This window comes from Salmo salar, chromosome ssa18 (assembly GCF_905237065.1).
Source record: "Salmo salar chromosome ssa18, Ssal_v3.1, whole genome shotgun sequence".
Taxonomy (NCBI): domain Eukaryota; kingdom Metazoa; phylum Chordata; class Actinopteri; order Salmoniformes; family Salmonidae; genus Salmo; species Salmo salar.
In genome coordinates this window covers 35,572,177-35,596,345 of record NC_059459.1, presented here as the reverse complement: position 1 = coordinate 35,596,345, position 24,169 = coordinate 35,572,177, and the positions used below count along the sequence as shown (strand labels likewise).

At 45.4% G+C, this 24,169-nt stretch overlaps 1 protein-coding gene across 1 annotated transcript in view; it reads left to right on the top strand.

Moving 5' to 3' along the window:
- LOC106577322 (EH domain-binding protein 1-like) overlaps positions 1 to 24,169 on the top strand; it is a 429,232-nt gene that overhangs the window by 111,389 nt on the left and 293,674 nt on the right. The window contains exon 2 of the mRNA XM_045701776.1: positions 4,567 to 4,748. Within this exon, the coding sequence (XP_045557732.1) occupies positions 4,615 to 4,748 (134 nt within the window). The 5' untranslated portion in view covers positions 4,567 to 4,614. The remainder of the gene's footprint in view (positions 1 to 4,566; positions 4,749 to 24,169) is intronic.

The following is a 24,169-nucleotide window of genomic DNA, read 5'->3' as shown; positions in this document are numbered from 1 at the left end:
CACTCTCTCTCTCTCCAGACACCACTCAGGTATTTAGTCATTCCAGCAGCTCCAATGAAAGCCAATGTATTGATAGTTGTAATATCTGCTTGTAATAAATTAAAATACTTTATTGTCCTCTCCTTTCATTTTACACAGTCACATCAACCTCTCTGACCCCCTAATTGTGTGCGTGCATGCTTGTGTGTTTGTGTGTGCACACCTGTCTGTGTGTGTCTGTGTGTGTGTGTGTTTCACCGTCTCAGACCCCCTAATCTCTCTCTCTTCCTGATTGACAAGCGCCATCCGGGGACAACAGCACCATGTTTATTGTTCTCCTCCCGACTCGAGTCTGTTAAACCGTTATTATTATTCTCCCTCACAATTATTTACATATTGTCAAGTATTTCCATTCTGAGAGGGCCCCTGTACGACCACGTTCCATACCAAATCCCCTTCTTAAGTGTTTGATGCATTTGGAAAATTCATTCTTAAAGTATCTACATGCACTATTAGCTCAGTATAATGGGGATGGCCTAATCTGGAAGATGATAAGGAAGGAGAGGAGAGGAGAGGAGAGGGGCTTTCTGAGGCTCTAGTATTCTTCAGGGGGATGACATGATGCACTAGTATTTCCAGACAGGGACGATTCAACCAGGCTCAAATGTCAACACAAATGTCAAGTGGCTGCGTGGCTTGACGAATGCCTTTTTCTAATCGTTCCTGTGAGATGGGGAAGGGCAGGATGGATGAATGGAAGGGAGAGGGGAGGTGGGCAGGAGGGATGGGAGAGGGGAGGTGGGCAGGAGGGATGGATGGAAGGGAGGGAGAGCGAGGGAGAGTGAGTGTGAGAAAGGGAGGGAGAGGAGAAAGGGAGAGCGAGGGAGAGGAGAAAGGGAGAGCGAGGGAGGTAGGGAGAGGAGAAAGGGAGAGCGAGGGGTGGGAGGGAGGGAGAGGAGAAAGGGAGAGGAGAAAGGGAGAGCGAGCGAGGGAGAGGAGAAAGGGAGGGAGAGGAGAAAGGGAGAGCGAGGGAGAGGAGAAAGGGAGAGCGAGGGAGAGGAGAAAGGGAGAGCGAGGGAGGTAGGGAGAGGTGAAAGGGAGAGCGAGGGTGGGAGGGAGGGAGAGGAGAAAGGGAGAGCGAGCGAGGGAGAGGAGAAAGGGAGAGCGAGCGAGGGAGAGGAGAAAGGGAGAACGAGGGAGAGGAGAAAGGGAGAGCGAGCGAGGGAGAGGAGAAAGGGAGAACGAGGGAGAGGAGAAAGGGAGAGTTAGGGAGGGAGAGGAGAAAGGGAGAGCGAGGGAGGGAGAGGAGAAAGGGAGAGCGAGGGAGGGAGGGAGAGGAGAAAGGGAGAGCGAGGGAGGGAGAGGAGAAAAGGGGGAGCAAGGGAGAGGAGAAAAAGAGAGTGAGGGAGGGAGGGAGAGTAGAAAAGGAGAGCGAGCGAGGGAGGGAGGGAGAGGAGAGAAGGAGAGCGAGGGAGGGAGAGGAGAAAAGGAGAGCGAGGGCGGGAGAAGAAGGAGAGAGCGAGCGTGCGAGGTAGAGGAGAAATGGAGAGCGAGCGAGCTAGGGAGAGTTAGAAAGGGAGAGCTGAGCGAGCGAGGGAGAGGAGAAAGGGAGAGCGAGCGAGCGAGGGAGAGGAGAAAGGGAGAGCGAGCGAGGGAGAGCGAGGGAGAGGAGAAAGGGAGAGCGAGCGAGGGAGAGAAGAAAGGGAGAGCGAGTGAGGGAGAGGAGAAAGGGAGAGCGAGGGAGGGAGGGAGGGAGAGCGAGCAAGGAGAAAGGGAGAGGAGAAAGGGAGAGCGAGGGAGGGAGGGAGGGAGAGCGAGCAAGGAGAAAGGGAGAGGAGAAAGGGAGAGCGAGCAAGAGGAGAAAGGGAGAGGCGAGTCAAGTATCTTCCTCGTGTAGGTGTGTGTGAAGACAGCCAACAGCAGTGATATAAAGAGCTCATATCAGATCATCTCCATTGTGTGTGGTCTATGTATGTGTTGCTCTACACATGGTGTGATGTGTGAGAGGAGAGAGGGAGAGGAGAAAGGGAGGGAGAGGAGAGAGGGAGAGGAGAAAGGGAGAGAGAGAGAGCGAGGGAGAGGAGAAAGGGAGAGAAAGGGAGAGGGAAATGGAGGACTTGTTCGGTACTGTACCCAGGAGATCTTGACTCTTTAGGGCCTGTTCTGCTGCCTAAAGGACTGGGGGGGTTCTACTGCTTTTTGAATAGCATATAGGCTAAGTGTGTGTGGTGTGTGTGTGTTGTCTGAGTATGTTTGTTAGTATTTTTGTTTAATTTAGCCTGTGACGTTATAGCAGACTAAAAGACAGGAGAAGTCCAGGATATTAACTGCTGCAGACAAACCTCAAACACTGAAACACACACACTGCACACTGGCATGGAATAGAGGCCTGCAATTGGCTACAATATGTTATGTGGAGAGAGAGGAGAGTAGAGAGACAGACAGTGAGATGGAGGGAGAGAGAGATGAAGAGAGACAGACAGTGAGATGGAGAGTAGAGAGACAGACAGTGAGATGGAAAGTAGAGAGACAGTGAGATGGAGGGAGAGAGAGATGAAGAGAGACAGACAGTGAGATGGAGAGTAGCGAGACAGACAGTGAGATGGCGAGAGATGAAGAGAGAAGGCAGAATGGCCCGGGTGTCGTATCAACACAGTGAGGCAGCATGGAGGTCCTCTGTTCTCTGTTCTCACCTAGAGGAGGAGAGACTAGATGTATCAGTGTTTTACACCTAGAGGAGGAGAGACTAGATGTATCAGTGTTTTACACCTAGAGGAGGAGAGACTAGATGTATCAGTGTTTTACACCTAGAGGAGGAGAGACTAGATGTATCAGTGTTTTACACCTAGAGGAGGAGAGACTAGATGTATCAGTGTTTTACACCTAGAGGAGGAGAGACTAGATGTATCAGTGTTTTACACCTAGAGGAGGAGAGACTAGATGTATCAGTGTTTTACACCTAGTGGAGGAGAGACTAGATGTATCAGTGTTTTACACCTAGTGGAGGAGAGACTAGATGTATCAGTGTTTTACACCTAGAGGAGGTGAGACTAGATGTATCAGTGTTTTACACTTAGAGGAGAGACTAGATGTATCAGTGTTTTACACCTAGAGGAGGTGAGACTAGATGTATCAGTGTTTTACACCCAGTGGAGGAGAGACTAGATGTATCAGTGTTTTACACCTAGAGGAGGTGAGACTAGATGTATCAGTGTTTTACACCTAGAGGAGGTGAGACTAGATGTATCAGTGTTTTACACCTAGAGGAGGTGAGACTAGATGTATCAGTGTTTTACACCTAGAGGAGGAGAGACTAGATGTATCAGTGTTTTACACCTAGAGGAGGTGAGACTAGATGTATCAGTGTTTTACACCTAGTGGAGGAGAGACTAGATGTATCAGTGTTTTACACCTAGTGGAGGAGAGACTAGATGTATCAGTGTTTTACAGCTAGAGGTGGAAAGACTAGATGTATCAGTGTTTTACACCTAGTGGAGGAGAGACTAGATGTATCAGTGTTTTACACCTAGTGGAGGAGAGACTAGATGTATCAGTGTTTTACACCTAGAGGAGGAGAGACTAGATGTATCAGTGTTTCTGCTGGCCTGTTTTCTGCTGGCCTGTTAGCTGCTGGCCTGTTTTCTGCTGGCCTGTTTTCTGCTGGCCTGTTTTCTGCTGGCCTGTTTTCTGCTGGCCTGTTTTCTGCTGGCCTGTTTTCTGCTGGCCTGTTAGCTGCTGGCCTATTTTTCACTTCCAAGTTGTAACCCCCCCCCACCCCTCATTATTTAATTCCATGTGTTGTGTGAACAGCGAACAACACACGACATCGGTCTTCTCTAGTTCCAATCCCATGATGCCTTTTACCAGGGCTGTGGTGACATGGGCCCAGTTCCATATCGGCCCCTAGCTCCTACCTGTAAGCACTTTGGAGATCAGAACGGGTTTTGATTGGTACGGCAGTTTTACTAATGGGACTTTATGCCATTATTTTCTCCAGCTGTCCAGTAGTTTCAGATGTGGTGCCACTGGGAAGAAGCTGTTGAAGTAGAGTGATGGTGACACAATACAGATATGACTGTTTTATTAGACACTACATCAGCACAAAACACCTTCAATCTATCCACCAGATTTTAACAAGTATTTCTCCTCCCTCCTCCCTCCCTCCCTCCTCCCTCCCTCCCTCCCTCCCTCCCTCCCTCCCTCCCTCCCTCCCTCCCTCCCTCCCTCCCCTCTCTCCCCTCCTCCCTCTCTCTCTCCCTCCTCCCCCTCTCTCTCTCCCCTCCCTCCCCTCTCTCTCTCCCCTCCCTCTCTCTCTCCCCTCCCTCCTCCCTCTCTCTCTCTCTCTCCCTCTCCCTCCTCCCTCCTCTCTCTCTCCCTCCTCTCTCCCTCTCTCCCTCCTCCCTACCCTCTCTCTCCCTCCTCCCTCCTCTCTCCCTCTCCCTCCCTCCCTCCCTCTCTCTCCCCATTCCTCCCTCACCTCCCTCCCTCCCTCCATCCCTCCCTCTCTCCCCGCTCTCTCTCCCCCTCCCTCTCTCTCTCCCCTCCCTCTCTCTCTCTCCCTCCTCCCTCTCTCCCTCCATCTCTCAGGAGTCTCCTTCAGGTCGTAGAAAGGCTCTGGCCAGCAGCAGCATCAACATGAAGCAGTATGCCAGCCCCATGCCCACACAGACTGACGTCAAGCTCAAGTTCAAGCCCCTCTCCAAGAAGGTGGTTTCTGCCACGCTACAGTTCTCCCTCTCCTGCATCTTCCTCCGTGAGGGCAAGGCCACGTAAGTCCACACACACACACACGCCAATGCCACGTAAATATGCGCCCTTCACAAAAGTCAAATCCCCCAAATCTAGCCCCCTAAACATCTATCCTCCTTGAACTTGTCTTTTTCTACTCTTGTCTTTTTCTCTTTCTTCCATATCAGTTTCTATCTCCGTTTCTTTCCCTCGTCTCTCTTCCTACTTCCCCTTCTGTTTTTCTCACCCTCCTCCCTCTCTTTTGTTGAGTGGATGCAGTCTATACGTATTCCATTTCCTTCCCTGCGCTCGATAGAGAGTAACGGCAGAAGAAAGGAATAGAGAGTGTTTGTGATTTCTGCTGCCGTCCTCCTGCCGTCCACAATACAAACAGGGCTGTAATACTAGTCTCAGTGTAATACCAGTCTCAGTGTGTAATACCAGTCTCAGTGTAATACCGGTCTCAGTGTGTAATTCCAGTCTCAGTGTAATACCAGTCTCAGTGTGTAATACCAGTCTCAGTGTGTAATACCAGTCTCAGTTTATAATACCAGTCTCAGTGTATAATACCAGTCTCAGTGTGTAATACCAGTCTCAGTGTGTAATACCAGTCTCAGTGTGTAATACTGTGTAATACCAGTCTCAGTGTGTAATACCAGTCTCAGTGTGTAATACCAGTCTCAGTGTGTAATACCAGTCTCAGTGTGTAATACCGGTCTCAGTGTAATACCGGTCTCAGTGTGTAATACCGGTCTCAGTGTGTAATACCGGTCTCAGTGTGTAATACCGGTCTCAGTGTGTAATACCGGTCTCAGTGTGTAATACCGGTCTCAGTGTGTAATACCGGTCTCAGTGTGTAATACCGGTCTCAGTGTGTAATACCAGTCTCAGTGTAATACCAGTCTCAGTTTAAAACCAGTCTCAGTGTGTAATACCAGTCTCAGTGTGTAATACCAGTCTCAGTGTGTAATACCAGTCTCAGTGTGTAATACCAGTCTCAGTGTAATACCAGTCTCGGTGTGTAATACCAGTCTCAGTGTAATACCAGTCTCAGTGTAATACCAGTCTCAGTGTAATACCAGTCTCGGTGTGTAATACCAGTCTCAGTGTAATACCAGTCTCAGTGTGTAATACCAGTCTCAGTGTGTAATACCAGTCTCAGTGTATAATACCAGTCTCAGTGTGTAATACCAGTCTCAGTGTATAATACCAGTCTCAGTGTGTAATACCGGTCTCAGTGTGTAATACCAGTCTCAGTGTGTAATACCAGTCTCAGTGTGTAATACCAGTCTCAGTGTGTAATACCAGTCTCAGTGTGTAATACCAGTCTCAGTGTGTAATACCAGTCTCAGTGTGTAATACCGGTCTCAGTGTGTAATACCGGTCTCAGTGTGTAATACCGGTCTCAGTGTGTAATACCGGTCTCAGTGTAATACCGGTCTCAGTGTAATACCAGTCTCAGTTTAAAACCAGTCTCAGTGTGTAATACCAGTCTCAGTGTGTAATACCAGTCTCAGTGTGTAATACCGGTCTCAGTGTGTAATACCGGTCTCAGTGTGTAAAACCAGTCTCAGTGTGTAATCTCAGTCTCAGTGCGTAATACCAGTCTCAGTGTGTAATCTCAGTCTGTGTGTAATCTCAGTCTCAGTGTGTAATACCAGTCTCAGTGTGTAATACCAGTCTCAGTGTGTAATACCAGTCTCAGTGTGTAATACCGGTCTCAGTGTGTAAAACCAGTCTCAGTGTGTAAAACCAGTCTCAGTGTGTAATCTCAGTCTCAGTGCGTAATACCAGTCTCAGTGCGTAATACCAGTCTCAGTGTGTAATCTCAGTCTCAGTGTGTAATCTCAGTCTCAGTGTGTAATACCAGTCTCAGTGTGTAATACCAGTCTAAGTGTGTAATACCAGTCTAAGTGTGTAATACCAGTCTCAGTGTATAATACCAGTCTCAGTGTGTAATACCAGTCTCAGTGTGTAATACCAGTCTCAGTTTAATACCAGTCTCAGTGTATAATACCAGTCTCAGTGTGTAATACCAGTCTCAGTGTGTAAAACCAGTCTCAGTGTGTAATACCAGTCTCAGTGTGTAATCTCAGTCTCAGTGTGTAATACCAGTCTCAGTGCGTAATACCAGTCTCAGTGTGTAATCTCAGTCTGTGTGTAATCTCAGTCTCAGTGTGTAATACCAGTCTCAGTGTGTAATACCAGTCTAAGTGTGTAATACCAGTCTAAGTGTGTAATACCAGTCTCAGTGTATAATACCAGTCTCAGTGTATAATACCAGTCTCAGTGTGTAATACCAGTCTAAGTGTGTAATACCAGTCTCTGTGTGTAATACCAGTCTCAGTGTGTAATACCAGTCTCAGTGTGTAATACCAGTCTCAGTGTGTAATACCAGTCTCAGTGTGTAATACCAGTCTCAGTGTATAATACCAGTCTCAGTGTGTAATACCAGTCTAAGTGTGTAATACCAGTCTCAGTGTATAATACCAGTCTCAGTTTAAAACCAGTCTCAGTTTAAAACCAGTCTCAGTGTGTAATACCAGTCTCAGTGTGTAATACCAGTCTCAGTGTATAATACCAGTCTCAGTTTAAAACCAGTCTCAGTGTGTAATACCAGTCTCAGTGTGTAATACCAGTCTCAGTGTGTAATACCAGTCTCAGTGTGTAATACCAGTCTCAGTGTGTAATACCAGTCTCAGTGTATAATACCAGTCTCAGTGTATAATACCAGTCTCAGTTTAAAACCAGTCTCAGTGTGTAATACCAGTCTCAGTGTGTAATACCAGTCTCAGTGTATAATACCAGTCTGTGTGTAATACCAGTCTGTGTGTAATACCAGTCTGTGTGTAATACCAGTCTCAGTGTGTAATACCAGTCTCAGTGTGTAATACCAGTCTCAGTGTGTAATACCAGTCTCAGTGTGTAATACCGGTAGCTCTGTGTAATAACGGTAGCTCTGTGTAATACCGGTCTCAGTGTGTAATACCGGTCTCAGTGTGTAATACCGGTCTCAGTGTGTAATACCGGTCTCAGTTTAAAACCGGTCTCAGTGTGTAATACCGGTCTCAGTGTGTAATACCGGTCTCAGTGTGTAATACCGGTCTCAGTGTGTAATACCGGTCTCAGTGTGTAATACCGGTCTCAGTGTGTAATACCGGTCTCAGTGTGTAATACCGGTCTCAGTGTGTAATACCGGTCTCAGTGTGTAATACCGGTCTCACTTTAATACCAGTCTCGGTGTGTAATAACAGTCTCGGTGTGTAATACCAGTCTCGGTGTGTAATACCAGTCTCGGTGTGTAATACCAGTCTCGGTGTGTAATACCAGTCTCAGTGTGTAATACCAGTCTCAGTGTGTAATACCAGTCTCAGTGTAATACCAGTCTCAGTGTGTAATACCAGTCTCAGTGTGTAATACCAGTCTCAGTGTATAATACCAGTCTCAGTTTAAAACCAGTCTCAGTGTGTAATACCAGTCTCAGTGTGTAATACCAGTCTCAGTGTGTAATACCAGTCTCAGTGTGTAATACCAGTCTCAGTGTGTAATACCAGTCTCAGTGTATAATACCAGTCTCAGTGTATAATACCAGTCTCAGTTTAAAACCAGTCTCAGTGTGTAATACCAGTCTCAGTGTGTAATACCAGTCTCAGTGTATAATACCAGTCTGTGTGTAATACCAGTCTGTGTGTAATACCAGTCTGTGTGTAATACCAGTCTGTGTGTAATACCAGTCTCAGTGTGTAATACCAGTCTCAGTGTGTAATACCAGTCTCAGTGTGTAATACCAGTCTCAGTGTGTAATACCGGTAGCTCTGTGTAATAACGGTAGCTCTGTGTAATACCGGTCTCAGTGTGTAATACCGGTCTCAGTGTGTAATACCGGTCTCAGTGTGTAATACCGGTCTCAGTTTAAAACCGGTCTCAGTGTGTAATACCGGTCTCAGTGTGTAATACCGGTCTCAGTGTGTAATACCGGTCTCAGTGTGTAATACCGGTCTCAGTGTGTAATACCGGTCTCAGTGTGTAATACCGGTCTCAGTGTGTAATACCGGTCTCAGTGTGTAATACCGGTCTCAGTGTGTAATACCGGTCTCACTTTAATACCAGTCTCGGTGTGTAATAACAGTCTCGGTGTGTAATACCAGTCTCGGTGTGTAATACCAGTCTCGGTGTGTAATACCAGTCTCGGTGTGTAATACCAGTCTCAGTGTGTAATACCAGTCTCAGTGTGTAATACCAGTCTCAGTGTAATACCAGTCTCAGTGTGTAATACCAGTCTCAGTGTGTAATACCAGTCTCAGTGTGTAATACCGGTCTCAGTGTGTAATACCGGTCTCAGTGTGTAATACCGGTCTCAGTGTGTAATACCGGTCTCAGTGTGTAATACCAGTCTCAGTGTGTAATACCAGTCTCAGTTTAATACCAGTCACAGTGTGTAATACCAGTCACAGTGTGTAATACCAGTCTAAGTGTGAAATACGAGTCTCAGTGTGTAATACCAGTCTCAGTTTAATACCAGTCACAGTGTGTAATACCAGTCACAGTGTGTAATACCAGTCTAAGTGTGAAATACGAGTCTCAGTGTGTAATACCAGTCTCAGTTTAATACCAGTCACAGTGTGTAATACCAGTCACAGTGTGTAATACCAGTCTCAGTGTGTAATACCAGTCTCAGTGTGTAATACCAGTCTCAGTTTAATACCAGTCACAGTGTGAAATACGAGTCTCAGTGTGTAATACCAGTCTCAGTTTGTAATACCAGTCTCAGTGTATAATACCGGTCTCAGTGTGTAATACCGGTCTCAGTGTGTAATACCGGTCTCAGTGTGTAATACCGGTCTCAGTGTGTAATACCGGTCTCAGTGTGTAATACCGGTCTAAGTGTGTAATACCGGTCTAAGTGTGTAATACCGGTCTCAGTGTGTAATACCGGTCTCAGTGTGTAATACCAGTCTCAGTGTGTAATACCAGTCTCAGTGTGTAATACCGGTCTCAGTGTGTAATACCGGTCTCAGTGTGTAATACCGGTCTCAGTGTGTAATACCGGTCTCAGTGTGTAATACCGGTCTCAGTGTGTAATACCGGTCTCAGTGTGTAATACCGGTCTCAGTGTGTAATACCGGTCTCAGTGTGTAATACCGGTCTCAGTGTGTAATACCGGTCTCAGTGTGTAATACCGGTCTCAGTGTGTAATACCGGTCTCAGTGTGTAATACCGGTCTCAGTGTAATACCGGTCTCAGTTTAAAACCGGTCTCGGTGTGTAATACCGGTCTCGGTGTGTAATACCGGTCTCGGTGTGTAATACCGGTCTCGGTGTGTAATACCGGTCTCAGTGTGTAATACCGGTCTCAGTGTGTAATACCGGTCTCAGTGTAATACCGGTCTCAGTTTAAAACCGGTCTCGGTGTGTAATACCGGTCTCGGTGTGTAATACCGGTCTCGGTGTGTAATACCGGTCTCGGTGTGTAATACCGGTCTCGGTGTGTAATACCGGTCTCAGTGTGTAATACCGGTCTCAGTGTGTAATACCGGTCTCAGTGTGTAATACCGGTCTCAGTGTGTAATACCGGTCTCAGTGTGTAATACCGGTCTCAGTGTGTAATACCGGTCTCAGTGTGTAATACCGGTCTCAGTGTAATACCGGTCTCAGTTTAAAACCGGTCTCGGTGTGTAATACCGGTCTCGGTGTGTAATACCGGTCTCGGTGTGTAATACCGGTCTCGGTGTGTAATACCGGTCTCGGTGTGTAATACCGGTCTCGGTGTGTAATACCGGTCTCTGTGTGTAATACCGGTCTCAGTGTGTAATACCGGTCTCAGTGTGTAATACCAGTCTCAGTGTGTAATACCAGTCTCAGTGTGTAATACCAGTCTCAGTGTGTAATACCAGTCTCAGTGTGTAATACCAGTCTCAGTGTGTAATACCAGTCTCAGTGTGTAATACCAGTCTCAGTGTATAATACCAGTCTCAGTGTATAATACCAGTCTCAGTGTGTAAAACCAGTCTCAGTGTGTAATACCAGTCTCAGTGTGTAATACCAGTCTCAGTGTATAATACCAGTCTCAGTTTAAAACCAGTCTCAGTGTGTAATACCAGTCTCAGTGTGTAATACCAGTCTCAGTGTATAATACCAGTCTCAGTTTAAAACCAGTCTCAGTGTGTAATACCAGTCTCAGTGTGTAATACCAGTCTCAGTGTGTAATACCAGTCTCAGTGTGTAATACCAGTCTCAGTGTATAATACCAGTCTCAGTGTATAATACCAGTCTCAGTTTAAAACCAGTCTCAGTGTGTAATACCAGTCTCAGTGTGTAATACCAGTCTCAGTGTATAATACCAGTCTGTGTGTAATACCAGTCTGTGTGTAATACCAGTCTGTGTGTAATACCAGTCTGTGTGTAATACCAGTCTCAGTGTGTAATACCAGTCTCAGTGTGTAATACCAGTCTCAGTGTGTAATACCAGTCTCAGTGTGTAATACCGGTAGCTCTGTGTAATAACGGTAGCTCTGTGTAATACCGGTCTCAGTGTGTAATACCGGTCTCAGTGTGTAATACCGGTCTCAGTGTGTAATACCGGTCTCAGTTTAAAACCGGTCTCAGTGTGTAATACCGGTCTCAGTGTGTAATACCGGTCTCAGTGTGTAATACCGGTCTCAGTGTAATACCGGTCTCAGTTTAAAACCGGTCTCGGTGTGTAATACCAGTCTCAGTGTGTAATACCAGTCTCAGTGTATAATACCAGTCTCAGTTTAAAACCAGTCTCAGTGTGTAATACCAGTCTCAGTGTGTAATACCAGTCTCAGTGTATAATACCAGTCTCAGTTTAAAACCAGTCTCAGTGTGTAATACCAGTCTCAGTGTGTAATACCAGTCTCAGTGTGTAATACCAGTCTCAGTGTGTAATACCAGTCTCAGTGTATAATACCAGTCTCAGTGTATAATACCAGTCTCAGTTTAAAACCAGTCTCAGTGTGTAATACCAGTCTCAGTGTGTAATACCAGTCTCAGTGTATAATACCAGTCTGTGTGTAATACCAGTCTGTGTGTAATACCAGTCTGTGTGTAATACCAGTCTGTGTGTAATACCAGTCTCAGTGTGTAATACCAGTCTCAGTGTGTAATACCAGTCTCAGTGTGTAATACCAGTCTCAGTGTGTAATACCGGTAGCTCTGTGTAATAACGGTAGCTCTGTGTAATACCGGTCTCAGTGTGTAATACCGGTCTCAGTGTGTAATACCGGTCTCAGTGTGTAATACCGGTCTCAGTTTAAAACCGGTCTCAGTGTGTAATACCGGTCTCAGTGTGTAATACCGGTCTCAGTGTGTAATACCGGTCTCAGTGTAATACCGGTCTCAGTTTAAAACCGGTCTCGGTGTGTAATACCGGTCTCGGTGTGTAATACCGGTCTCGGTGTGTAATACCGGTCTCGGTGTGTAATACCGGTCTCGGTGTGTAATACCGGTCTCGGTGTGTAATACCGGTCTCGGTGTGTAATACCGGTCTCAGTGTAATACCGGTCTCAGTGTAATACCGGTCTCAGTGTGTAATACCAGTCTCAGTGTGTAATACCAGTCTCAGTGTGTAATACCAGTCTCAGTGTGTAATACCAGTCTCAGTGCGTAATACCAGTCTCAGTGCGTAATACCAGTCTCAGTGCGTAATCTCAGTCTCAGTGCGTAATCTCAGTCTCAGTGTGTAATCTCAGTCTAAGTGTGTAATCTCAGTCTCAGTGTGTAATCTCAGTCTCAGTGTGTAATCTCAGTCTCAGTGTGTAATCTCAGTCTCAGTGTGTAATACCAGTCTAAGTGTGTAATACCAGTCTCAGTTTAATACCAGTCTCAGTGTGTAATACCAGTCTCAGTGTGTAATACCAGTCTCAGTGTGTAATCTCAGTCTCAGTGTGTAATCTCAGTCTCAGTGTGTAATCTCAGTCTCAGTGTGTAATCTCAGTCTCAGTGTGTAATACCAGTCTCAGTGTGTAATACCAGTCTAAGTGTGTAATACCAGTCTCTGTGTGTAATACCAGTCTCTGTGTGTAATACCAGTCTCAGTGTGTAATACCAGTCTCAGTGTGTAATACCAGTCTCAGTCTCAGTGTGTAATACCAGTCTCAGTGTGTAATACCAGTCTCAGTCTCAGTGTGTAATACCAGTCTCAGTGTAATACCGGTCTCAGTGTATAATACCAGTCTCAGTGTGTAATACCGGTCTCAGTGTGTATTACCGGTCTCAGTTTAATACCAGTCTCAGTGTGTAATACTAGTCTCAGTTTAATACCAGTCTCAGTGTGTAATACCAGTCTCAGTGTGTAATACCGGTCTCAGTGTGTAATACCGGTCTCAGTGTGTAATACCGGTCTCAGTGTGTAATACCGGTCTCAGTGTGTATTACCGGTCTCAGTTTAATACCAGTCTCAGTGTGTAATACTAGTCTCAGTTTAATACCAGTCTCAGTGTGTAATACCAGTCTCAGTGTGTAATACCGGTCTCTGTGTAATACCGGTCTCAGTGTGTAATACCGGTCTCAGTGTGTAATACCGGTCTCAGTTTAATACCGGTCTCAGTGTGTAATACCGGTCTCAGTGTAATACCAGTCTCAGTGTGTAATACCAGTCTCAGTGTGTAATACCAGTCTCAGTGTGTAATACCAGTCTCAGTGTGTAATACCAGTCTCAGTGTGTAATACCAGTCTCAGTGTGTAATACCAGTCTCAGTGTATAATACCAGTCTCAGTGTGTAATACCAGTCTCAGTGTGTAATCTCAGTCTCAGTGTGTAATCTCAGTCTCAGTGTGTAATCTCAGTCTCAGTGTGTAATACCAGTCTAAGTGTGTAATCTCAGTCTCAGTGTGTAATCTCAGTCTCAGTGTGTAATACCAGTCTAAGTGTGTAATACCAGTCTCAGTTTAATACCAGTCTCAGTGTGTAATACCAGTCTCAGTGTGTAATACCAGTCTCAGTGTGTAATCTCAGTCTCAGTGTGTAATCTCAGTCTCAGTGTGTAATCTCAGTCTCAGTGTGTAATACCAGTCTCAGTGTGTAATACCAGTCTAAGTGTGTAATACCAGTCTCTGTGTGTAATACCAGTCTCAGTGTGTAATACCAGTCTCAGTGTGTAATACCAGTCTCAGTCTCAGTGTGTAATACCAGTCTCAGTGTGTAATACCAGTCTCAGTCTCAGTGTGTAATACCAGTCTCAGTGTAATACCGGTCTCAGTGTATAATACCAGTCTCAGTGTGTAATACCGGTCTCAGTGTGTAATACCAGTCTCAGTGTGTAATACCGGTCTCAGTGTGTATTACCGGTCTCAGTTTAATACCAGTCTCAGTGTGTAATACTAGTCTCAGTTTAATACCAGTCTCAGTGTGTAATACCAGTCTCAGTGTGTAATACCGGTCTCAGTGTGTAATACCGGTCTCAGTGTGTAATACCGGTCTCAGTGTGTAATACCAGTCTCAGTGTGTAATACCGGTCTCAGTGTGTAATACCGGTCTCAGTGTGTAATACCGGTCTCAGTGTGTAATACCGGTCTCAGTGTGTAATACCGGTCTCAGTTTAATACCAGTCTCAGTGTGTAATACTAGTCTCAGTTTAATACCAGTCTCAGTGTGTAATACCAGTCTCAGTGTGTAATACCGGTCTCAGTGTGTAATACCGGTCTCAGTGTGTAATACCGGTCTCAGTTTAATACCGGTCTCAGTGTGTAATACCAGTCTAAGTGTGTAATACCAGTCTCGGTGTGTAATACCGGTCTCGGTGTGTAATACCGGTCTCGGTGTGTAATACCGGTCTAGGTGTGAAATACCGGTCTCGGTGTGTAATACCGGTCTCGGTGTGTAATACCGGTCTAGGTGTGAAATACCGGTCTCAGTGTGTAATACCAGTCTCGGTGTGTAATACCAGTCTCGGTGTGTAATACCGGTCTCGGTGTGTAATACCGGTCTCGGTGTGTAATACCGGTCTAGGTGTGAAATACCGGTCTCAGTGTGTAATACCGGTCTCAGTGTGTAATACCGGTCTCAGTGTGTAATACCGGTCTCAGTGTGTAATACCGGTCTCAGTGTAATGCCGGTCTCAGTGTAATACCGGTCTCAGTTTAAAACCGGTCTCAGTGTGTAATACCAGTCTCAGTGTGTAATACCAGTCTCAGTGTAATACCAGTCTCAGTGTAATACCAGTCTCAGTGTGTAATCTCAGTCTCAGTGTGTAATCTCAGTCTCAGTGTGTAATCTCAGTCTCAGTGTGTAATACCAGTCTAAGTGTGTAATACCAGTCTCAGTTTAATACCAGTCTCAGTTTAATACCAGTCTCAGTGTGTAATACCAGTCTCAGTGTGTAATCTCAGTCTCAGTGTGTAATCTCAGTCTCAGTGTGTAATACCAGTCTCAGTGTGTAATACCAGTCTCAGTGTGTAATACCAGTCTCAGTCTCAGTGTGTAATACCAGTCTCAGTGTGTAATACCAGTCTCAGTCTCAGTGTGTAATACCAGTCTCAGTGTGTAATACCGGTCTCAGTGTGTATTACCGGTCTCAGTTTAATACCAGTCTCAGTGTGTAATACTAGTCTCAGTTTAATACCAGTCTCAGTGTGTAATACCAGTCTTAGTGTGTAATACCGGTCTCAGTGTGTAATACCGGTCTCAGTGTGTAATACCGGTCTCAGTGTGTAATACCGGTCTCAGTGTGTAATACCGGTCTCAGTGTGTAATACCGGTCTCAGTGTGTAATACCGGTCTCAGTGTGTAATACCGGTCTCACTTTAAAACCAGTCTCAGTGTGTAATACCAGTCTCGGTGTGTAATACCAGTCTCAGTGTGTAATACCAGTCTCAGTGTAATACCAGTCTCAGTGTGTAATACCAGTCTCAGTGTGTAATACCAGTCTCAGTGTGTAATACCGGTCTCAGTGTGTAATACCGGTCTCAGTGTGTAATACCGGTCTCAGTGTGTAATACCGGTCTCAGTGTAATACCAGTCTCAGTTTAATACCAGTCACAGTGTGTAATACCAGTCACAGTGTGTAATACCAGTCTAAGTGTGAAATACGAGTCTCAGTGTGAAATACGAGTCTCAGTGTGTAATACCAGTCTCAGTTTATAATACCAGTCTCAGTGTATAATACCGGTCTAAGTGTGTAATACCGGTCTAAGTGTGTAATACCGGTCTCAGTGTGTAATACCGGTCTCAGTGTGTAATACCAGTCTCAGTGTGTAATACCAGTCTCAGTGTGTAATACCGGTCTCAGTGTGTAATACCGGTCTCAGTGTGTAATACCGGTCTCAGTGTGTAATACCGGTCTCAGTGTGTAATACCGGTCTCAGTGTGTAATACCGGTCTCAGTGTGTAATACCGGTCTCAGTGTGTAATACCGGTCTCAGTGTGTAATACCGGTCTCAGTGTGTAATACCGGTCTCAGTGTGTAATACCGGTCTCAGTGTGTAATACCGGTCTCAGTGTGTAATACCGGTCTCAGTGTAATACCGGTCTCAGTTTAATACCGGTCTCGGTGTGTAATACCGGTCTCGGTGTGTAATACCGGTCTCGGTGTGTAATACCGGTCTCAGTGTAATACCGGTCTCAGTGTGTAATACCGGTCTCAGTGTGTAATACCAGTCTAAGTGTGTAATACCAGTCTCAGTTTAATACCAGTCTCAGTGTGTAATACCAGTCTCAGTGTGTAATACCAGTCTCAGTGTGTAATCTCAGTCTCAGTGTGTAATCTCAGTCTCAGTGTGTAATCTCAGTCTCAGTGTGTAATACCAGTCTCAGTGTGTAATACCAGTCTAAGTGTGTAATACCAGTCTCTGTGTGTAATACCAGTCTCAGTGTGTAATACCAGTCTCAGTGTGTAATACCAGTCTCAGTCTCAGTGTGTAATACCAGTCTCAGTGTGTAATACCAGTCTCAGTGTGTATTACCGGTCTCAGTTTAATACCAGTCTCAGTGTGTAATACTAGTCTCAGTTTAATACCAGTCTCAGTGTGTAATACCAGTCTCAGTGTGTAATACCGGTCTCAGTGTGTAATACCGGTCTCAGTGTGTAATACCGGTCTCAGTGTGTAATACCAGTCTCAGTGTGTAATACCGGTCTCAGTGTGTAATACCGGTCTCAGTGTGTAATACCGGTCTCAGTGTGTAATACCGGTCTCAGTGTGTAATACCGGTCTCAGTGTGTAATACCGGTCTCAGTTTAATACCAGTCTCAGTGTGTAATACTAGTCTCAGTTTAATACCAGTCTCAGTGTGTAATACCAGTCTCAGTGTGTAATACCGGTCTCAGTGTGTAATACCGGTCTCAGTGTGTAATACCGGTCTCAGTTTAATACCGGTCTCAGTGTGTAATACCAGTCTAAGTGTGTAATACCAGTCTCAGTGTATAATACTAGTCTCAGTTTAATACCGGTCTCAGTGTGTAATACCAGTCTAAGTGTGTAATACCGGTCTCAGTGTGAAATACGAGTCTCAGTGTGTAATACCGGTCTCGGTGTGTAATACCGGTCTCGGTGTGTAATACCGGTCTCGGTGTGTAATACCAGTCTCGGTGTGTAATACCAGTCTCAGTGTGTAATACCAGTCTCGGTGTGTAATACCAGTCTCGGTGTGTAATACCAGTCTCGGTGTGTAATACCGGTCTCGGTGTGTAATACCGGTCTCGGTGTGTAATACCGGTCTAGGTGTGAAATACCGGTCTCGGTGTGTAATACCGGTCTCGGTGTGTAATACCGGTCTCGGTGTGTAATACCGGTCTCTGTGTGTAATACCAGTCTCGGTGTGTAATACCAGTCTCGGTGTGTAATACCGGTCTCGGTGTGTAATACCGGTCTCGGTGTGTAATACCGGTCTAGGTGTGAAATACCGGTCTCAGTGTGTAATACCGGTCTCAGTGTGTAATACCGGTCTCAGTGTGTAATACCGGTCTCAGTGTGTAATACCGGTCTCAGTGTAATGCCGGTCTCAGTGTAATACCGGTCTCAGTTTAAAACCGGTCTCAGTGTGTAATACCAGTCTCAGTGTGTAATACCAGTCTCAGTGTAATACCAGTCTCAGTGTAATACCAGTCTCAGTGTGTAATCTCAGTCTCAGTGTGTAATCTCAGTCTCAGTGTGTAATCTCAGTCTCAGTGTGTAATACCAGTCTAAGTGTGTAATACCAGTCTCAGTTTAATACCAGTCTCAGTTTAATACCAGTCTCAGTGTGTAATCTCAGTCTCAGTGTGTAATCTCAGTCTCAGTGTGTAATACCAGTCTCAGTGTGTAATACCAGTCTCAGTGTGTAATACCAGTCTCAGTCTCAGTGTGTAATACCAGTCTCAGTGTGTAATACCAGTCTCAGTCTCAGTGTGTAATACCAGTCTCAGTGTGTAATACCGGTCTCAGTGTGTATTACCGGTCTCAGTTTAATACCAGTCTCAGTGTGTAATACTAGTCTCAGTTTAATACCAGTCTCAGTGTGTAATACCAGTCTTAGTGTGTAATACCGGTCTCAGTGTGTAATACCGGTCTCAGTGTGTAATACCGGTCTCAGTGTGTAATACCGGTCTCAGTGTGTAATACCGGTCTCAGTGTGTAATACCGGTCTCAGTGTGTAATACCGGTCTCAGTGTGTAATACCGGTCTCACTTTAAAACCAGTCTCAGTGTGTAATACCAGTCTCGGTGTGTAATACCAGTCTCAGTGTGTAATACCAGTCTCAGTGTAATACCAGTCTCAGTGTGTAATACCAGTCTCAGTGTGTAATACCAGTCTCAGTGTGTAATACCGGTCTCAGTGTGTAATACCGGTCTCAGTGTGTAATACCGGTCTCAGTGTGTAATACCGGTCTCAGTGTAATACCAGTCTCAGTTTAATACCAGTCACAGTGTGTAATACCAGTCACAGTGTGTAATACCAGTCTAAGTGTGAAATACGAGTCTCAGTGTGAAATACGAGTCTCAGTGTGTAATACCAGTCTCAGTTTATAATACCAGTCTCAGTGTGTAATACCGGTCTAAGTGTGTAATACCGGTCTAAGTGTGTAATACCGGTCTCAGTGTGTAATACCGGTCTCAGTGTGTAATACCGGTCTCAGTGTGTAATACCAGTCTCAGTGTGTAATACCAGTCTCAGTGTGTAATACCGGTCTCAGTGTGTAATACCGGTCTCAGTGTGTAATACCGGTCTCAGTGTGTAATACCGGTCTCAGTGTGTAATACCGGTCTCAGTGTGTAATACCGGTCTCAGTGTGTAATACCGGTCTCAGTGTGTAATACCGGTCTCAGTGTGTAATACCGGTCTCAGTGTGTAATACCGGTCTCAGTGTGTAATACCGGTCTCAGTGTGTAATACCGGTCTCAGTGTGTAATACCGGTCTCAGTGTGTAATACCGGTCTCAGTGTAATACCGGTCTCAGTTTAATACCGGTCTCGGTGTGTAATACCGGTCTCGGTGTGTAATACCGGTCTCGGTGTGTAATACCGGTCTCAGTGTAATACCGGTCTCAGTGTGTAATACCGGTCTCAGTGTGTAATACCAGTCTCAGTGTGTAATACCAGTCTCAGTGTGTAATACCAGTCTCAGTGTGTAATACCAGTCTCAGTGCGTAATACCAGTCTCAGTGCGTAATACCAGTCTCAGTGCGTAATCTCAGTCTCAGTGCGTAATCTCAGTCTCAGTGTGTAATACCAGTCTCAGTGTGTAATACCAGTCTCAGTGCGTAATCTCAGTCTCAGTGCGTAATCTCAGTCTCAGTGCGTAATCTCAGTCTCAGTGCGTAATACCAGTCTCAGTGTATAATACCGGTCTAAGTGTGTAATACCGGTCTCAGTGTGTAATACCGGTCTCAGTGTGTAATACCGGTCTCAGTGTGTAATACCGGTCTCAGTGTGTAATACCGGTCTCAGTGTGTAATACCGGTCTCAGTGTAATACCGGTCTCAGTGTGTAATACCGGTCTCAGTGTGTAATACCAGTCTCAGTGTGTAATACCAGTCTCAGTGTGTAATACCAGTCTCAGTGCGTAATACCAGTCTCAGTGCGTAATACCAGTCTCAGTGCGTAATCTCAGTCTCAGTGTGTAATCTCAGTCTCAGTGTGTAATACCGGTCTCAGTGTGTAATACCGGTCTCAGTGTGTAATACCGGTCTCAGTGTAATACCGGTCTCAGTTTAAAACTGGTCTCGGTGTGTAATACCGGTCTCGGTGTGTAATACCGGTCTCGGTGTGTAATACCGGTCTCGGTGTGTAATACCGGTCTCGGTGTGTAATACCGGTCTCGGTGTGTAATACCGGTCTCAGTGTAATACCGGTCTCAGTGTAATACCGGTCTCAGTGTAATACCAGTCTCAGTGTGTAATACCAGTCTCAGTGTGTAATACCAGTCTCAGTGTGTAATACCAGTCTCAGTGCGTAATACCAGTCTCAGTGCGTAATACCAGTCTCAGTGCGTAATACCAGTCTCAGTGCGTAATCTCAGTCTCAGTGCGTAATCTCAGTCTCAGTGTGTAATCTCAGTCTCAGTGTGTAATCTCAGTCTCAGTGTGTAATCTCAGTCTCAGTGTGTAATCTCAGTCTCAGTGTGTAATCTCAGTCTCAGTGTGTAATCTCAGTCTCAGTGTGTAATACCAGTCTAAGTGTGTAATACCAGTCTCAGTTTAATACCAGTCTCAGTGTGTAATACCAGTCTCAGTGTGTAATACCAGTCTCAGTGTGTAATCTCAGTCTCAGTGTGTAATCTCAGTCTCAGTGTGTAATCTCAGTCTCAGTGTGTAATCTCAGTCTCAGTGTGTAATACCAGTCTCAGTGTGTAATACCAGTCTAAGTGTGTAATACCAGTCTCTGTGTGTAATACCAGTCTCTGTGTGTAATACCAGTCTCAGTGTGTAATACCAGTCTCAGTGTGTAATACCAGTCTCAGTCTCAGTGTGTAATACCAGTCTCAGTGTGTAATACCAGTCTCAGTCTCAGTGTGTAATACCAGTCTCAGTGTAATACCGGTCTCAGTGTATAATACCAGTCTCAGTGTGTAATACCGGTCTCAGTGTGTATTACCGGTCTCAGTTTAATACCAGTCTCAGTGTGTAATACTAGTCTCAGTTTAATACCAGTCTCAGTGTGTAATACCAGTCTCAGTGTGTAATACCGGTCTCAGTGTGTAATACCGGTCTCAGTGTGTAATACCGGTCTCAGTGTGTAATACCGGTCTCAGTGTGTATTACCGGTCTCAGTTTAATACCAGTCTCAGTGTGTAATACTAGTCTCAGTTTAATACCAGTCTCAGTGTGTAATACCAGTCTCAGTGTGTAATACCGGTCTCTGTGTAATACCGGTCTCAGTGTGTAATACCGGTCTCAGTGTGTAATACCGGTCTCAGTTTAATACCGGTCTCAGTGTGTAATACCGGTCTCAGTGTAATACCAGTCTCAGTGTGTAATACCAGTCTCAGTGTGTAATACCAGTCTCAGTGTGTAATACCAGTCTCAGTGTGTAATACCAGTCTCAGTGTGTAATACCAGTCTCAGTGTATAATACCAGTCTCAGTGTGTAATACCAGTCTCAGTGTGTAATCTCAGTCTCAGTGTGTAATCTCAGTCTCAGTGTGTAATCTCAGTCTCAGTGTGTAATCTCAGTCTCAGTGTGTAATACCAGTCTAAGTGTGTAATCTCAGTCTCAGTGTGTAATCTCAGTCTCAGTGTGTAATACCAGTCTAAGTGTGTAATACCAGTCTCAGTTTAATACCAGTCTCAGTGTGTAATACCAGTCTCAGTGTGTAATACCAGTCTCAGTGTGTAATCTCAGTCTCAGTGTGTAATCTCAGTCTCAGTGTGTAATCTCAGTCTCAGTGTGTAATACCAGTCTCAGTGTGTAATACCGGTCTAAGTGTGTAATACCAGTCTCTGTGTGTAATACCAGTCTCAGTGTGTAATACCAGTCTCAGTGTGTAATACCAGTCTCAGTCTCAGTGTGTAATACCAGTCTCAGTGTGTAATACCAGTCTCAGTCTCAGTGTGTAATACCAGTCTCAGTGTAATACCGGTCTCAGTGTATAATACCAGTCTCAGTGTGTAATACCGGTCTCAGTGTGTAATACCAGTCTCAGTGTGTAATACCGGTCTCAGTGTGTATTACCGGTCTCAGTTTAATACCAGTCTCAGTGTGTAATACTAGTCTCAGTTTAATACCAGTCTCAGTGTGTAATACCAGTCTCAGTGTGTAATACCGGTCTCAGTGTGTAATACCGGTCTCAGTGTGTAATACCGGTCTCAGTGTGTAATACCGGTCTCAGTGTGTAATACCAGTCTCAGTGTGTAATACCGGTCTCAGTGTGTAATACCGGTCTCAGTGTGTAATACCGGTCTCAGTGTGTAATACCGGTCTCAGTGTGTAATACCGGTCTCAGTTTAATACCAGTCTCAGTGTGTAATACTAGTCTCAGTTTAATACCAGTCTCAGTGTGTAATACCAGTCTCAGTGTGTAATACCGGTCTCAGTGTGTAATACCGGTCTCAGTGTGTAATACCGGTCTCAGTTTAATACCGGTCTCAGTGTGTAATACCAGTCTAAGTGTGTAATACCAGTCTCAGTGTATAATACTAGTCTCAGTTTAATACCGGTCTCAGTGTGTAATACCAGTCTAAGTGTGTAATACCGGTCTCAGTGTGAAATACGAGTCTCAGTGTGTAATACCGGTCTCGGTGTGTAATACCGGTCTCGGTGTGTAATACCGGTCTCGGTGTGTAATACCAGTCTCAGTGTGTAATACCAGTCTCGGTGTGTAATACCAGTCTCGGTGTGTAATACCAGTCTCGGTGTGTAATACCGGTCTCGGTGTGTAATACCGGTCTCGGTGTGTAATACCGGTCTAGGTGTGAAATACCGGTCTCGGTGTGTAATACCGGTCTCGGTGTGTAATACCGGTCTAGGTGTGAAATACCGGTCTCAGTGTGTAATACCAGTCTCGGTGTGTAATACCAGTCTCGGTGTGTAATACCGGTCTCGGTGTGTAATACCGGTCTCGGTGTGTAATACCGGTCTAGGTGTGAAATACCGGTCTCAGTGTGTAATACCGGTCTCAGTGTGTAATACCGGTCTCAGTGTGTAATACCGGTCTCAGTGTGTAATACCGGTCTCAGTGTAATGCCGGTCTCAGTGTAATACCGGTCTCAGTTTAAAACCGGTCTCAGTGTGTAATACCAGTCTCAGTGTGTAATACCAGTCTCAGTGTAATACCAGTCTCAGTGTAATACCAGTCTCAGTGTGTAATCTCAGTCTCAGTGTGTAATCTCAGTCTCAGTGTGTAATCTCAGTCTCAGTGTGTAATACCAGTCTAAGTGTGTAATACCAGTCTCAGTTTAATACCAGTCTCAGTTTAATACCAGTCTCAGTGTGTAATACCAGTCTCAGTGTGTAATCTCAGTCTCAGTGTGTAATACCAGTCTCAGTGTGTAATACCAGTCTCAGTGTGTAATACCAGTCTCAGTCTCAGTGTGTAATACCAGTCTCAGTGTGTAATACCAGTCTCAGTCTCAGTGTGTAATACCAGTCTCAGTGTGTAATACCGGTCTCAGTGTGTATTACCGGTCTCAGTTTAATACCAGTCTCAGTGTGTAATACTAGTCTCAGTTTAATACCAGTCTCAGTGTGTAATACCAGTCTTAGTGTGTAATACCGGTCTCAGTGTGTAATACCGGTCTCAGTGTGTAATACCAGTCTCAGTCTCAGTGTGTAATACCAGTCTCAGTGTGTAATACCAGTCTCAGTCTCAGTGTGTAATACTAGTCTCAGTCTCAGTGTATAATACCAGTCTCAGTGTGTAATACCGGTCTCAGTGTGTAATACCAGTCTCAGTGTGTAATACCAGTCTCAGTGTGTAATACCGGTCTCAGTGTGTATTACCGGTCTCAGTTTAATACCAGTCTCAGTGTGTAATACTAGTCTCAGTTTAATACCAGTCTCAGTGTGTAATACCAGTCTCAGTGTGTAATACCGGTCTCAGTGTGTAATACCGGTCTCAGTGTGTACTACCGGTCTCAGTGTGTACTACCGGTCTCAGTGTGTAATACCGGTCTCAGTGTGTACTACCGGTCTCAGTGTGTACTACCGGTCTCAGTGTGTAATACCGGTCTCAGTGTGTAATACCGGTCTCAGTGTGTAACGCCCGGTCTCAGTGTGTAACGCCCGGCCTCTGTGTGTAACGCCCAGCCTCTGTGTGTAACGCCCGGCCTCTGTGTGTAACGCCCGGCCTCTGTGTGTCAAACGCCCGGCCTCTGTGTGTAACGCCCGGCCTCTGTGTGTTATGCCCGGCCTCTGTGTGTAACTCTCCGCCTCTGTATATAACGCCCGGCGTCTTTTTATAACGCCCGGCCTTTGTATATAACGCCCGGCCTCTGTATATAACGCCCGGCCTCTGTATACCCTCTGTATATAACTCCCGGCCTCTGTGTATAACGCCCGGCCTCTGTGTATAACGCCCGGCCTCTGTATATA